The 15,625-nt window shown below is 36.4% G+C and overlaps 2 protein-coding genes across 2 annotated transcripts in view; one reads left to right on the top strand and one right to left on the bottom strand.

Annotated features, from left to right (window-relative positions):
• LOC125669169 (uncharacterized) lies at nt 1-10,884 on the top strand. The gene is made up of 6 exons (XM_056163847.1): nt 1-262; nt 635-748; nt 2,964-3,058; nt 3,858-3,975; nt 9,667-9,761; nt 10,195-10,884. Exons 1-6 carry the CDS (start codon nt 37-39, stop codon nt 10,312-10,314), a joined length of 768 nt encoding a protein of 255 aa, XP_056019822.1. The 5' UTR covers nt 1-36; the 3' UTR covers nt 10,315-10,884.
• Nucleotides 10,885-13,054: 2,170 nt separating this feature from the next.
• The window catches only part of LOC125670709 (uncharacterized), a 10,287-nt gene continuing 7,716 nt past the window's right edge, over nt 13,055-15,625 (bottom strand). The window contains exons 7-11 of the mRNA XM_048906050.2: nt 15,541-15,625; nt 15,151-15,219; nt 14,897-15,037; nt 14,493-14,568; nt 13,055-14,031 (exon numbers count right to left, since the gene is read on the bottom strand). The exon at nt 15,541-15,625 is cut by the window's right edge and continues 17 nt beyond it. Of these exons, the coding sequence (XP_048762007.2) occupies nt 13,916-14,031; nt 14,493-14,568; nt 14,897-15,037; nt 15,151-15,219; nt 15,541-15,625 (487 nt within the window). The 3' untranslated portion in view covers nt 13,055-13,915. The remainder of the gene's footprint in view (nt 14,032-14,492; nt 14,569-14,896; nt 15,038-15,150; nt 15,220-15,540) is intronic.

The following is a 15,625-nucleotide window of genomic DNA, read 5'->3' as shown; positions in this document are numbered from 1 at the left end:
ATAGACTACGACAAGGTTTCCCATTCTGCTCAAGAAATGAGAAGGAATAATAACGATATACACTGCGTGTATCAGTCTGTACAGGAGACTGTTACGGATGTCGGGGAACAACTACGACATTCCGAGGATTTGATGGATAATTTAGCAAAGAGTTTGACAGACATGGAAAACATGGCAGAACGAGCCTGTCAAATTCTTTGCGAGGAGAAAGAAAAATTACAAAAGAAGAAGGACACTTTGGCGAAATTGAAAGAAGATGTCGGTAAGTTGACGGGAAAATGGCGAATCGTAGCTCTAAGCATGTACAGTATTTTGCACATTCTTCTAATTATGTCCAAACCAAAGCAATTGTAATTTTCACTCGAAATTTGAACAAAATTTCACACGGGAATATAGACAGGAGAAATCATTTCCGATTTTTATCAGATTCTTTTAGAAATTAATTTAATCGTATTTTGCGATAAGATTTTGTTTCCAAAGGTGAATACATGTTCTCATCAGGTGAGAGTCACCCGGGGCTTTTGTAAAAATGTCTGAGGATGTTTTCTATAAAATGAAAAAAAATACCGGCTATTTTTTTATCTATATTATCCGTATATCAGAATACATTCCACTATTAATATGTTTTACCCAGAGGATTCTAAATACCGCCTGACAATTTTGAGAGGGTCGGCAGTGGAACAGCACGCCGAGGCAGTCGAGAGTGGGAATGCTGAGAGTTTGGGATCCTTCGTGCGCGAGGAGCGAGGTGGGTGATCGGGAAAGTTGCTCAATGTTCAGGCCCGTAGAAAGCAAGTTCGGGGGGGGGGGGGGGGGGGGGGGGGTCATTGATTGTTTGAATGTAGGTATGTGAGGAAGGTTTATCTCCCTTTTTCTATGGACCTGTTTTATCTGTCCATAGTGTTGTATGAAATTAATTTTATAGAATGCAAGCTTATTTAGTGTTTATAATAATATACAACAGTATAGTACATAAGATTTGAGGAGCAACAGAATGTAAGTAAAGCAACAACTACTTGAAACAATAAATACATATTTATAGACATGCAAACAAAATGCAAAGAGTTTTAGCACAAAAGCAAAATAATGCATAAAAAGGGTAAAACATGCCTTACAAAAATGGGTATAACTTAAAAATCAGGAGAAATCAATTAAAAAATAAGTACATGTATAACTTATATCAGGAGAAATTAACACAAAAATAAGTATAGCTTAAAAGCATGAGGAGAAATCAACACATGTAAAATATTAAGACAAAATAAGCATTAGGGGATAATGACAGACATTATAAGTAATTATAATTATAAGGAACATAACAGTGGCCAGGACAATCCCTTTCCAGCAACATGCCATTAAGAAAACTAAGATGAACTGGATGTTGTAATAAGACAGTAATACCCATACGCAGGTGTTTACGAATATCTTTAAATACCCTCTCCGTCGTACTTGTGTAACTAGCAAAGAATTACATACTTTACTTGAATATCATTAAATAGAACATAAAATACTCAGGTGAGAATATGACCTTAAGGGGGGGGGGGGGGGGGGATACATTACCACATTGGCAGAACTTCCATTTTTCATCTCACGGAAGGCGTTGTACGATAAGGAGTCCTAGCATGCACAAGTCAACTGAAGATGGTGACTTATCTTCATGAGTGAAAACGTAAACTACTGTTAATTCCTAAATATACGCGAGGAATTTATCATCGCGTAATTTCGCGAGAAGAGTCACTCGTAAATTAAAATTACTCGCTTTTATTTTGATATTGCTAAATTATATGTAGAAACTCCTGATCTACGTGAGTGAAAACGTAAACCAGTATACAAACAAAAACAATTTCTTCTCGGAAACTACAGAACAAAATTTGGTGGGTGAAATCTTTATGGGTAGAGGAACAAAAATCAATAATTTTATTGTTTTTGTTACGTTTAATCCAAGGTGGGATCAAATGTATTTTCTTAAAAATATTCGTTACCCCTGAACATGAAGTTGACAAACTGGGTGTAAAATAGAATGTACATGTATTATGAGGCAACCAAAATCGCCAAATGTATGACCCCTTTGATCAGTGGCACAGACACTAGTGCGAGATTAAATACTATATATGTAGTAGCATATGAAGTGAAACTGTATTTCAAACTTTAAAATGAAATAACACTAAAGAGATAACAGGCCATGTATGCTACAGTTATCAAACTGTAAAACCTCGCTGCTGCGTCGGGGCTTAATTAGACCCAAGGACAGTGGTTAACAGGTCGTGTAGTTAAAATGTAACAGTTTATCAGCAGAATTTCGTCTTTTTAAACACAGAAAATGAAATACGTCTCCGACAATCTGATTTTTCATTACGCGATATTCAGTTCACATGAACATGCTAGGACATCTTCTGGAGATCTATGTTGAACTGTAGCTCCCTGGGATACATAGATCCGTGATCTCTGTTGAACTGTAGCTCTCTGGGATATATAGATACGTGATCTCTGTTGAACTGTAGCTCTCTGGGATATATAGATCCGTGATCTATGTTGAACTGTAGCTCTCTGGGATAAATAGATCCGTGATCTATGTTGAACTGTAAGCCAGTTCTTCAGCCAGAGTAGGAACATAGTGATTCTAAAGAATTTAACTATATACATAGATAGTACATGTATATGTATTATGCCTCAGGTAAAACAATCCCTCCACAATGGGCACTAGACCGCGTACCACCACCCCCCTACCCCCGTATAATTAATTTGGTGATGTATAATTTTAAATGCCTGATTTCTCTCTCTTTATAATACATTCTTCTCAATAGTTTATAGTCATTTTACACTCTTGCGGTGTATTAAAAAGTCAACTGTTATACTAATTTACTATTTCAGTGTTTGTACTACACACTTATCGAATTTTCTTGAAATAGTAGAATGCTCAACTGAATAAATAGAAACACGTGATTATAAATCCATTTCATTTGCAGAACAACTAGAACTACAGCTTTCTGTGGCCAAAATGGATGTCAATAAGTACACACAGCAGAACTTGGAAGATGAGGTGGTGATTGAGAGTGTACAGGTATTCTTACTATATGTGATACAGAGTGTACAGGTATTCTTACTATAGGTGATACAGAGTGTACAGGTATTCTTACTATAGGTGATACAGAGTGTACAGGTATTCTTACTATAGGTGATACAGAGTGTACAGGTATTCTTACTATAGGTGATACAGAGTGTACAGGTATTCTTACTATAGGTGATACAGAGTGTACAGGTATTCTTACTATAGGTGATACAGAGTGTACAGGTATTCTTACTATAGGTGATACAGAGTGTACAGGTATTCTTACTATAGGTGATACAGAGTGTACAGGTATTCTTACTATAGGTGATACAGAGTGTACGGGTATTCTTACTATAAATGATACAGAGTGTACAGGTATTCTTACAAAAGGTGATACAGAGTGTACATGTATTCTTACTATAGGTGATACAGAGTGCACAGGTATTCGTACTATAGGTGATACAGAGTGCACAGGTATTCTTACTGTAGGTGGAATACTCAGAAAGTAGCGCTCTAGATGCGAGAGAGAGAAACAGTAAAATTTCCTTATACCTTTATTTTTGTTCTCGAATCATGCTAATCTGGATGACACAATCTTATGATACAAATTTAGTTTTTTGTACAAATGACATTTAATTTATTTAGTTATTTTTATTTATTTTTTTCATTTATTTATATATTTATTTTTTTAAAATACCACATCATCGTCTCATGCTGTGAAGTTCTGCACACCATATCATGACCAGTAAAATCAGAATCAGATACATTTCATGTATACATAATGATGTTATGGAAAGTTTTCTATATTTAGCTCATCAGAGAAAGATTACAAAAGGACCACAGCAGCCATGTACGTCAGCTCCAGAACGAGTGTGTCGATCTGGAGAAAAAGAACGCTTTGATGAAGTTTCGGGAAAAGCACTTCAACTGTAAGTTAGTCCTCGACCAAAGTCTCGCAGTTCTTTCACACAAATCTATTAAAAGTTAACATGCATCGATATTAGTGATGTGGTGCATCATGCCCAGATCCCTTGATTGATTGATTGATGTTTTCCGCCACACTGAACAATTTTTCAGTTATCTGGTGGTGGCCACTTGTTATTGGTGGAAGAGAGAACCCAGATACAATGTACCTGGGAAGAGACCACCGACCTTCCGAAAGTAAACTGGGAAACTTTCTCACCGGCGCGAGCGGGATTCGAACCCGTACCGATCCCTTGATTACACGAATTCGTATTTTTTAAAAAAGTAAATTGAAAAAAGAGCAAATGAACACCAAGCACAGATGAATTACCAGGCTTGAAAGTAATGAATGATAGTATACAATATGCCTTCCATAAATCCCATCTCCCTAACTGAGCGTTGGATGGGGGTGTTAAACGTTTAAAGTTTTGTCGGGGTAAATCATGGATATCGTGTATTTATACATATAGTACTTACACCATAGAAGGATAAAAAAAAAATACCGGTGTATTAACTTGGTAAAATAATTATCATTTTTAATTTTGATATCGTTTTTAAAAAACATGTGAGAACAATTGATTTATTTGGGAAAATGATACAATGCAGTTTGTTGTAAAAGTAAGAATTGCTTCTATTTATATCCATGTCTTTTGACCGCCGCGGTGGCCGAGAGGTTAGAGCGTTCGCCCCGCATGCGGAAGGCCGGAGTTCGAATCCCGCCCGCGACGGACCTAAGTCGTTAAAACAGGTAGTGTTTCATCGCATCAGCATCAGATGTGAATGTCACGGGTCCTCGGAGATGACCTTAAAAACGGATGACCCGTGTCACAGTAGGTGTGGCACGCTAAAAAAAACCCTCACTGCTCAATGACCGTAAGCGCCGAGTAAAGGCCTAAATTTGAAGCCCTTCAATAGTCTTGGTGACGTCTCCCTATGAGTGAAAACTTCTCGAGTGAGACGTTAAGCAAGATACAATCACTCTATGCTTTTTGCTTCCTCGAAAGGCAATGCATTACTGTGGAATCATCATTGTTTGTGGGTAACAGATGTTCGTGGATTTCGTGGGTCACTCTTACCCACGAATTTACGTGTCCTCGAACATTTTTTTCAAACCAAGTAGAGTTATCTCTCCTAGCGACATCGTATCGCTTACTGGTCAACGAACATTGGCCCCCACGAATTAAAATGATTCTACCTTATGTGAAAACACTATCTAATACATGTACAAAATAATACATATCATTTCCTACAGTTTACACTCTGCATCAACTTTTGAGCCCTCAAACAAGAATAGATCAAGGATTAATTGATATTGAGTGCGGGGTGGAAAAGTGATTATCGTGTCTGTTACATACTTAGTAAAAATATATAATGAGAATTAAAAAGTAGACAAAGGGATTCTTACAATATTCTGTCTGAGAAATTATTTCGTTTGAGCCTTCAATGAAAATACATAACTTGAGAAGTTCCAAGTACATGTATAGGTATATGTATGCATAGATTTCAGTTCTGTAAGTGGAGGAGTTTAAATTCTGCAATGGTACTACGGATTTTTTTTTTTTAATTACTCTAGGAAAGCGTTGCGTGCATATATATTATATTTATGAAGGCAAAATAGAATAATATTTAACAAAAGAGACTATTACTGAAGGTGTTTTACAAGAATAAGGTCACTTATCAACACACATTCTGAGAGTATTGCATAAGCAATACATGTCTCCTAACGGCGCCCCATTAATAGATGGATGTATGTTCGATAACGATATAAAAATGTATTTGACACCTGTCCATCAAACGTTACGACATTCGAACTTGATCTGAAGTGAATCTTCGCAAGTATAATGTAGAAAAGTCTGGAAAACCAATATGGGACAGTCAGACAAAGGGACGGACGGACGGTCAGACGGACGGACGAATGGACAGTCAGACAGAGGGACGGACGGACAGACAGACAGAGGGACGGATGGACAGATGGAGAAGAAAGCTATAGTTCCCTTCGGTTTTACAAACCGGTAGGAGACCATAATGCACATTTGTAATAACACGAAACAACGACGTTATAATAAAAAACAGCGACTTGCCAACAAACAACATGACGTAATAACACAAACTAATGACGTAATAACAGGATAACACAAAGCAAAATGACGTAATATTTGACGTCAAGGATGTTTTTAAAAACTAACAAGAAACGTTGGTTGTTTTAGTTATTTATTTTACGTCCCATCGAGAATTTTTTACTCATATTGAGACGTCACCAGTTGTAAGTGAAGTACCATAAATTCAGACCTATGGTAAGCGCTTACGCCGTAGCAGTTGGGGGTTCTTTAATAACGTCAACGCCTGTCGCGACACGGAGTATGGCGAAGGAGCAATGACTCCCTATGTTACGTCTTAGTTTTGACGCGAGCATGGCACGAGCAGGACTCGAACTTGATACCTTCTAGTTACGAAGCGAAAGTTCTATCACTGAGATACTGCGACCGGTTCGTAACAACATAAATCAACACAACACATAATGACCTAACAACACGGAATGGTGATATAATTTAAATCAAAATAACCACGTAATTTAACGCGGATTTAAAAGGCATATAAGTATACGTGATAACATCTGAAAACTGATATCATTGGAAGTCCCCTGTATCAGAAGTAGTGCAAGAAATTATTAGTAGGGTGACTGTTTACTTTTTCTGTGTCAGACTGAAATGTACTCCTTGCATGGGTTCATAGTAGTTTTTTGCTTACCTGAGTCGAAGGCTCAAGTGAGCTTTTCTGATCAAAATTTGTCCGTTGTCTGTCGTCGTTGTAAAATTTTTACATTTTCATCTTCTCCAGAACCACTGGGTCGATTTCAACCAAACTTTGCACAAAGCATCCTTTGGGTAAAAGGCTTTCAGGTTTAAGGGGAGATAATCGCAAAAATAGGGTGGGGTCATTTAAAAATCTTCTCAAGAGCCACTGGGCGAGAAGAACTAAAATTTACATGAAAGCTTCCTGACATAGTGCAGATTCAAATTTGTTAAAATCATGGCCCCTGGAGGTAGGATAGGGCCACAGTTTGGGATCAAAGATTTACATGGGAATAAATAGGGTAAATCCTTAAAATTCTTCTCCTCAAAAACCTCTGGGCCAGAAGAGCTGAGATTTACATGAAAGCGTCCTGACATAGTGCAGGTTCAAGTTTATTAAAATCATGGCCCCCGGGGATAGGATGGGGCCACAATAGGGGATCAATGTTTTACATGGGAATATATATGGAAAATCTTTTAAAATATTCTACTAAAGAACCACTGGACTAGGAAAGTACAAATGTACATGAAAGCTTTCTGACTTAGTGCAAATTCAAGTTTGTTGAAATCATGTCCCTCGGGGGTAGGATGAAGCCACAATAGCGGATCAAAGTTTTAAACACAAATATACATATAGGGAAAATGATTAAAAACCTTTTCAAGAACCACTGGACCATGAAAGTAGAAATTTACATGAAAGCGTCCTGACATTGTGCAGTTTCAAGGTGGTTCAAATCATGGCTCCCAGGGGTAGGATGGGGCCACAATAGGGGATCAAAGTTTTACATGCAAATATATAGGGAGCATCTTTAAAAATCTTCTCAAGAACCACTGGACTGAGAAAGTACACGTTTACATCAAAGCTTTCTGACATAGTGCAGATTCAAATTTTTAAAATCATGACCCCCAGTGGTAGGATGGGGCCACAATAGGGGATCAAAATTTTCATACTAATATAGAGAGAAAATCTTTAAAAATCTTCTTTTCAAGAACCATTGGCCAAAGAAGTTTACATTTACATGAAAGATTCTTGACATAGTGCAGATTCAAGTTTGTAAAAATCATGGTTCCCGAGGGTAGGTTGGGGCCACAATAAGGACCAAAAGTTTTACATGCAAGTTTATAATTATGGAAAATCTTTAGATATGGGCCAAAGTGACTCAGGTGAGTGATGTGGTCCATGGGCCTCTTGTATTAGGTCACCTGTGTCACTCGGGTGACCTATTCTCGTTGGTCTTCGTCCGTGTGTCGTCAGCTCACAATTTTACATACATGTATTTGACTTCTTGAATACCACAAGGCCAATTGTACCACTTTTGGTGTGAAGCTTGAAGAAGAGATGAATTGTGAAAGTTACTATCTTAGCTCCCCCGGGGCCTCAAGGGTGAAGCCATAACTGCAAAATATGCCAAATTTTCAAAAATCGTCTTTTCTATTCCTACACAATTTGGAGAAAAACTAAATGCATTGTTATAATGTTCATGAAGCCCTTTACTAAAATTGTAATCCCCCCAGGTGAGGGATTTAGTCTCTAGGATGGGGCCAATATGACCATATTGTAAGATATATTAAATCTTAGGAAAGCTGTATTCTTAGACATGTGTGAGAAAAACTAAATACTGTATGGGTTTAGGTCCCAGGGCCTAAGGTGGGGCCAGTATGGTATTCGAGTAAAAATGTTCTAGAAAAATCTTCTCTACTCTCAGGCATTTGTGAGAAAAACTGAATGAATGGTCCATCAAGCTCTCTATCTAAATTGTGATATTCGTGACCTCAGGGCCCTAGGGTAGAGCCGTTATGGCTATGTAGTGAGCCGTCTTAAATCTTTTAAGATCCTCTCTTCTCCCACATGTTATGTATTAGAAAAACTAAATGCACAGTTATGATATCCATGAGGCCCTCTTCCTATGCTGTGAAAATCATGACACCTGGGTTAAAGGTGTAGACCCAAGTGTGTGGTCAATATGACCATATACAGTTAGAATGCATTAAATCTTAGAAAAACAAAAATCCTTTTTTCAAAACTTCCACAAAAGTAGAAGATAAATCAAATGCATGGTTATGATGTCTACAAAGCCTGAATTGATATACATTACTTAAATTGTGAATATGCATTGCCTCTGGCCGGGCCAGGGATTCACACTTAGGGCGGGGCCAAAATGGCTGTATAGTGAAAATGTATGAAATCTTAGAAAATCTTTTTCTCTACTTCCGCAGCAAAAATCTCCTTTAATATTATCTATATATTGTGAAAATTCTTTTATACATAATAACTTTGACACAATCTATGGCCATACATGTATAATGGTGAGGTCAGTTGAGACTTGGGGGAGAGATGGGGGCTAACTTGGCGTAACTCTGACCTTTAAGTAGATAGATTACAGGAGTAGCCACCACTACTAGTCGTAAATATGCGTTCTAATATAGAAAACTGTACATGTGCATTGTAGGTTTGAAGCAATAAACTGAAAGCATGTTGTGTACATCAAACTGACAGTAACATCACTGTCCACGATTAACGTTTTGGACAGCCCTCGTATACCTTATAACTATTGTGTGATTACGCTTCCGATTCCTATACATTTCTACGTTACAACGGTAGCGGTCAGTATAAGAGGGAACTTAATACTGCCTCGCTAGAGAGCTAGCTTTTCTAGTGATGTGGTAGAGTGTCTCTCTTGATCGCGCAAGTTAAGCAACGGCGAGCGTGATCAACACTTGGCTGGGTGACCGCTACACGTTCCACTACGACTTTGTTTTGCTAAATATCCCTACACCTCCGCAGTGTCCGACGACTTGTTCTGCATATGTAGAGAGGGGGGGGGGGATAAGAATTTTTTTAAAATAATACATTTTTTATTACAGCAAATGAAGGGAAAACCGAACTGCTGACTTTCTTCAGAGTACCTAAAGAGGAACAAGAAGCCACCAAGAAGAGATTCACCTCACTGAAGAAAAGGGTAACTATATCGTGTCTCCTTTGTATGTATAAGTAACTGATTTACTGAAGAAAAGGGTAACTACAATTTGTCTCCTTTGTATATATGTATAAGTAACTGATTTACTGAAGAAAAGGGTAACTACAATTTGTCTCCTTTGTATACATGTATAAGTAACTGATTTACTGAAGAAAAGGGTAACTACAATTTGTCTCCTTTGTATACATGTATAAGTAACTGATTTACTGAAGAAATTAAGCGTCATATCGGAAGATTGATGGCGTTATTGAGATATCAAAATCACCCCTCCTCATAAGTATATCTCTGAATTATTTTTTGGTCAATTTAAACACTCAGCTACTTGAGATTTTCAAAGGAAATATGCAGTGAAGTGCTTTCCATCAACACTGATAATTAGCACATTGATAAAATCATTTTGTTTTCGATGATTTAGAAAGAGGCATTGCTTGAAAAAGTCCAAGGACAGAGACAGAGAAAACGCGCCTTGGCGGAATATAACGCACATTTGAAGAAGTCCATTAAAGCGAAAAAGGATAGGGCCATGCTAGGCTGAAGTTAGCAGCCACTCGGCAACGAACGATATCGGATTACTGTACAATTATTCAAGAGTTTGCCATTGCAATAATAATGAACGTTAATGATCAATAACCGTACATTACTATAAGTATTCCATCTTCTGTAAATCATGTTAATTTATCTATTCATTGCCTTGCCTACTCTTTTATGTAAACATCACAAAGGTTATTACTTATAGTATTTTATCTCATAGTTAAGATTTTTATATCATAGCTCCGGAGTAAATTTTATTTATTCGACAAGTAATTAAACCCCGATTACTAATTTATTTGTTGCATTAAAAAACAAATTAAAAAAAACAACAAACAAAACAAAAGAAAAAAATATTTTTACTTAGATGTGTTTAGTTTTCTTTACAGGTTTTTTTGCGAATGGAGGCCTTATTATCTACTAGCGCGGGCACTTCTACCTCACCTCGGGCCATGATGCTGTAAAGAATCGCGTTTTGAATTTGTACATTTTCTGTTAATAAATTAATTAATCTTGGCACTGCCTACAAGTTCTGTGTTGGTTTTATTCATAATAAAAATATGGAACAGGAAATGTTTTATTTACGACTGAGCCAATCGAAAGAGAACCTTACACAATAAGAAGTTAGCGATGAACAACTAATATTAATTGTACTGAACCATGGATAAAGTCGTGCTGAAAATGAATGGAAATCTAATGTATGTCTTAGAGGATTGGTTAAATTCATGAATTGTATTATAGAAGTAGTAGTACATATGTGGCCAATGAATTTTAAGGCGTACATGAACGTACACGTTTAGGCGATATCTCAAGTTTTATATCCTGGAGATCATTGATCGAGGGAGGCATTATACTGTTGCTGGTTTTTCTCTGTAACTATACAAACTAGAGGCACTTACTATTATTGTACTAAAGGATCACGGTATGTAACTAAAATGTCAAGGTCACTTGTCAAGGTACAGTGCCAAAATTGAACATTGACATGTTAGTATTTCATCCTGCTGAACATGTCCTGTTCTATGTGTGATTGAAATCTTTAATGGTAGTTATCATTATGTAACAGATGAGTATATTTCCATATTTATCTCGGACTACTTTGGAAGATGTTGACGGTGCTACCGTTACAGCTAGTGAAGCTAGGTAAATGTAGGTATGTACAGAAGAGAATCCAGAATTGTATTACGCTCACCCGGTAAATTAAAGAAAAATAAACATGACACACAACTACATGTATAAACTATTATGAGTATCACTTTCACCAAACCCTGTTGCAGCTGGTATACGTGGCCAACAGAGCTGTCAACGTTTAGATATTGACCCATAGTCATGAAAGGCTCATAGTCAAGAAGCGTACGGGGATCAACATCTTCTAGAATATACATGTACGTTATACATTTACTGACATTTTGTAGGTTAATACTACATGTATACACTTCTTGACATTTTGTAGGTTAATACTATATAATTATTGACATTTTGTAGGTTAATACTGTATAACTATTGACATTTTGTAGGTTAATACTATATAATTATTGACATTTTTTAGGTTAATACTATATAATTATTAACATTTTGTAGGTTAATACTATATAATTATTGACATTTTGTAGGTTAATACTATACAATTATTGATATTTTGTAGGTTAATATTATATAATTATTGATAGTTTTTGGGTTGATACAATATGTCGATTCGATATATCCCTCCGAGTTCGAAATAAAAGACCACAAAGTCGTCCACTTCTGCTTCACGCTTAGATATTTTATTGAAAATAAACATTAACGGCAAACTGACATCTCAACTGTTTGACAAACGGAAAGATTTCAGCTTCTCCATCGTCAACTTCCCATATTTATGTAGCAATATTCCATTATCACCTGCATATGGTGTTTATATCTCTCAACTGATTCAATACGCAAAAGCTTGTTCTGCGTATGGTTAGTTTTTAAATCGAGGTAAGCTACTGAGAAACAAGTTGATGGTACAGGGGTTCCAACAGTCTTGATTGAAGTCAGCATTTCGCAAATTCTATGGTCATTATAATGATCTAGTTCGTCAATACAACTTATCATTGGGTCAAATGCTGTCTGACGTGTTTCATATCCATTGTTAGGCTGTTCTTGGTATACTGATTTTGACTATGGATAACTCCGTTTACCTGATCAGGATATAGGGCTCACGGTGTGACCGGTCAACAGGGGATCCTTACTCCTCCTCGGCACCTGATCCCACCTCTGGTGTGTCCAGGGGTCCGTGTTTGCCCAACTATGTATTTTGTATTGCTTATAGGGGTTATGAGATTGATCACCGTTCATTATCTTCACCTTTCATAATGCTTTAGTTGTCTGAGAATCATATTTCATCGACTCAATAATTGTTTTATTATATATGATTGAATAATTTAAAGCATCAAAGCCAGCTATAGAGCTTACCAAACCTGATCGCTATCTTGGTTTACAGCTAAGGTAAAAGACCTATCTATAATTCAAAATGATTAGATCTCTTCCCTAAGGTACATGGTGGAGAATCTTACTTATTCTATGCCAGGGTTCCACTCAAGTCCCTCCAAGTGATTATAAAGTGACTGATGTAGTGGACATACTTTGTTCAATTATCAGCTATTGTTTATAAAACCAGGACCATCATTTCATGGACCGGGTCTAACTCTGAATACCAGTTAATCTAATTGCCGAAAAAGAACTTTCATACCAGTATAAATAATCAATAAATAACCCCCAACTTCTGATGGCATTTTATCACATTTATTGAAAATAATAAAAGTAACATTCAAATGTGAAAATAGTCACCATAATACCAGTGGTTTGTGTTTTGTTTGTTTGGTTGTTTTTTGGGGTTTTTTTATGCAAAAACATATCCTCCTTTCCTTATTCTGTATATTTATTAGCAAGTCCCAATAAAATATGTCTGTCACATTTCATGCCAAACTGATATGAAATGTAGCAGAAATTGCATTCACAAACACCTTCATATATCACTACCAGAAATCCTAAAAACTGATTTTCTAACCCTAACCCTGTCCTTTACACCTGTACTCATTACAAAACATCTCTTTTAAGTGTCATTCCAATCTAATTTAACTGTAGCAGAACCTGCATTCACAACCCCCATTTATGAAAATGACTAAGTTATGCATAAATGCAATAATGTAGCCCTCTCCGAAACATCAGAATAAAAAAAAATCTGAGAGTGCTACATTATTGCAGCCAAGTTGTAGATCAAATATGGAAAATCTCAAAAATTTATTCTTTTTAAAAAGTTTTGCATGACTACAGTTAGTACTATAAGGACAAAATGCCCATTTAAAAGTTTGTGAGCACCAACAGACAGATGGACAGGACAAAAACAATGTCTCCCCAAAGAGGGGCAAGGGAAGAGATAATTAAATATATATATTTACAATTAACTACTGAGAAATGGTATTCACAGCTTCTCATTCCCCTCTGTAAAGATAAACCTATTTCTGCAAATCAATTCGTGGACCAATCGTTTGGTTTATATCTCCGTACAGCTTTCAGCTGTTTGGTGCAATCTATTATACCTGTATATTAAGCATGTTGAGCATCTTTGATAAGCAAAATACTTTTATTTATAGTTCCATTTTAGTTTCACTTTCATTATTTTTTTCACTGTCACTTTCAGAGTCACTGTCAATTTCTAAGTCTTCAGCACCATCCTCCTCCTTCTCCTCCTCCTCCTCATCTCCTATCAACACGAAAAAATGACATTAGTCATGTAAAAGACATCAGATCTATCCAGTAAAATGACATTAGTCGTGTAAAAGTCAGATCTATCCAGTAAAATGACATTAGTCGTGTAAAAGACATCAGATCTATCCAGTAAAATGACATTAGTCGTGTAAGACATCAGATCTATCCAGTAAAATGACATTAGTCGTGTAAAAGTCAGATCTATCCAGTAAAATGACATTAGTCGTGTAAAAGACATCAGACCTATCCAATAAAATGACATTAGTCGTGTGAAAGACATCAGACCTATCCAGTAAAATAATTTTATTGATAAACTATCATTTAATCTATATATCAAAGAAATTCATAACAAAATATCTAGAAGATGTCACCCTGTGGAATACAAGGTATCGGACAACTGATTCATTCATCTAAATTTCACTTCTGTAACAATAAATAGCTGAGTCTTTTGATTACCTGGACCAAGTGCCTCCAGTAATTCTTCTGTGTGTTTTAGTATCCCCTCATCTTCATATTTTGTCTTAATGTATACCTTTATACAAAAAAAATGTATATCATTTGTCTGATCAATATATTATAAAACAATAACTGCATCATCAGAAAAGATCATTTTCAATAGTAATTTGATGCACAATCAGGTGATTCAATGATAGGAATGCTCAGCAGAGCAGTTGCATTTTCCCACCCTATATTCCAGTTATGGTACATAATTCGTAAAAATTGCATCTTTCCTTCCTTCAGACTTTCAACTTTCATGCATTCCTTTCACAGAACTGTTCTCCACATTTTAGTGATGACAGAGGACACATGGTATTGATCAGTTTTCATAAAATAGCACTTATATAAGTACTTTTAATTACCTCTTTGCATTTCTGAAGATAAAATCTGGCATTTGCTTTATACTCTTCATCCTGTAGATAGTTAGCCCATCCAATCATGTACCAAAGCTGAGGATCGTCTTCATTTTCATCAAGTAAACCTCCTAACACTGTCACTGCAGTCTGCAAAGAAAATCAGGATGTAGGACAGGAAGGGAGGAGAGCTGGCAACTCGTGGTCTGGTTATAAGATTATAGAAATACTACAGTAATTAATTCTATATTAAATAAATTCACCTCGTACTCTTCCACTTCAGTTAAGATCTTGGCTGCTGATACTCTAGCATCATAAGAAAGGGACACCACCTGTCAATGTAAACATTCTAATGAACTCCTGCATGGGGTCGGACCGCCCATTTTACACCGGATTTTATGACTTGCGACCAGAAATACTTTATATCCTGTGCTCTTTTAAAGTACAAATCTATTAAACCATATTTCCACAAAATTTACACAGAAATTAAATCATTTTTGACCAATCAAAACTATTGGTCTTATTGTAGGACCTTTCAAAATATGGGTCCCTAGCCAATAAAACATCCAGTTCCATACTAAGTACAAGTCTCCTACGCCACATATAATTCTAAATCTACGATTGTTACGCTGTAGTAAGAGATATCAACAAACTTCCACAGGGTCACTCTCGTCTTCTGCTACATTTCCTTGATCCACTGCTTCATATTTCGGTAACCATAGTGACACACTCTTTTTA

This window comes from Ostrea edulis, chromosome 4 (genome assembly GCF_947568905.1).
Source record: "Ostrea edulis chromosome 4, xbOstEdul1.1, whole genome shotgun sequence".
NCBI classification, from domain to species: domain Eukaryota; kingdom Metazoa; phylum Mollusca; class Bivalvia; order Ostreida; family Ostreidae; genus Ostrea; species Ostrea edulis.
This window is presented reverse-complemented; position numbering and strand designations above follow the sequence as displayed.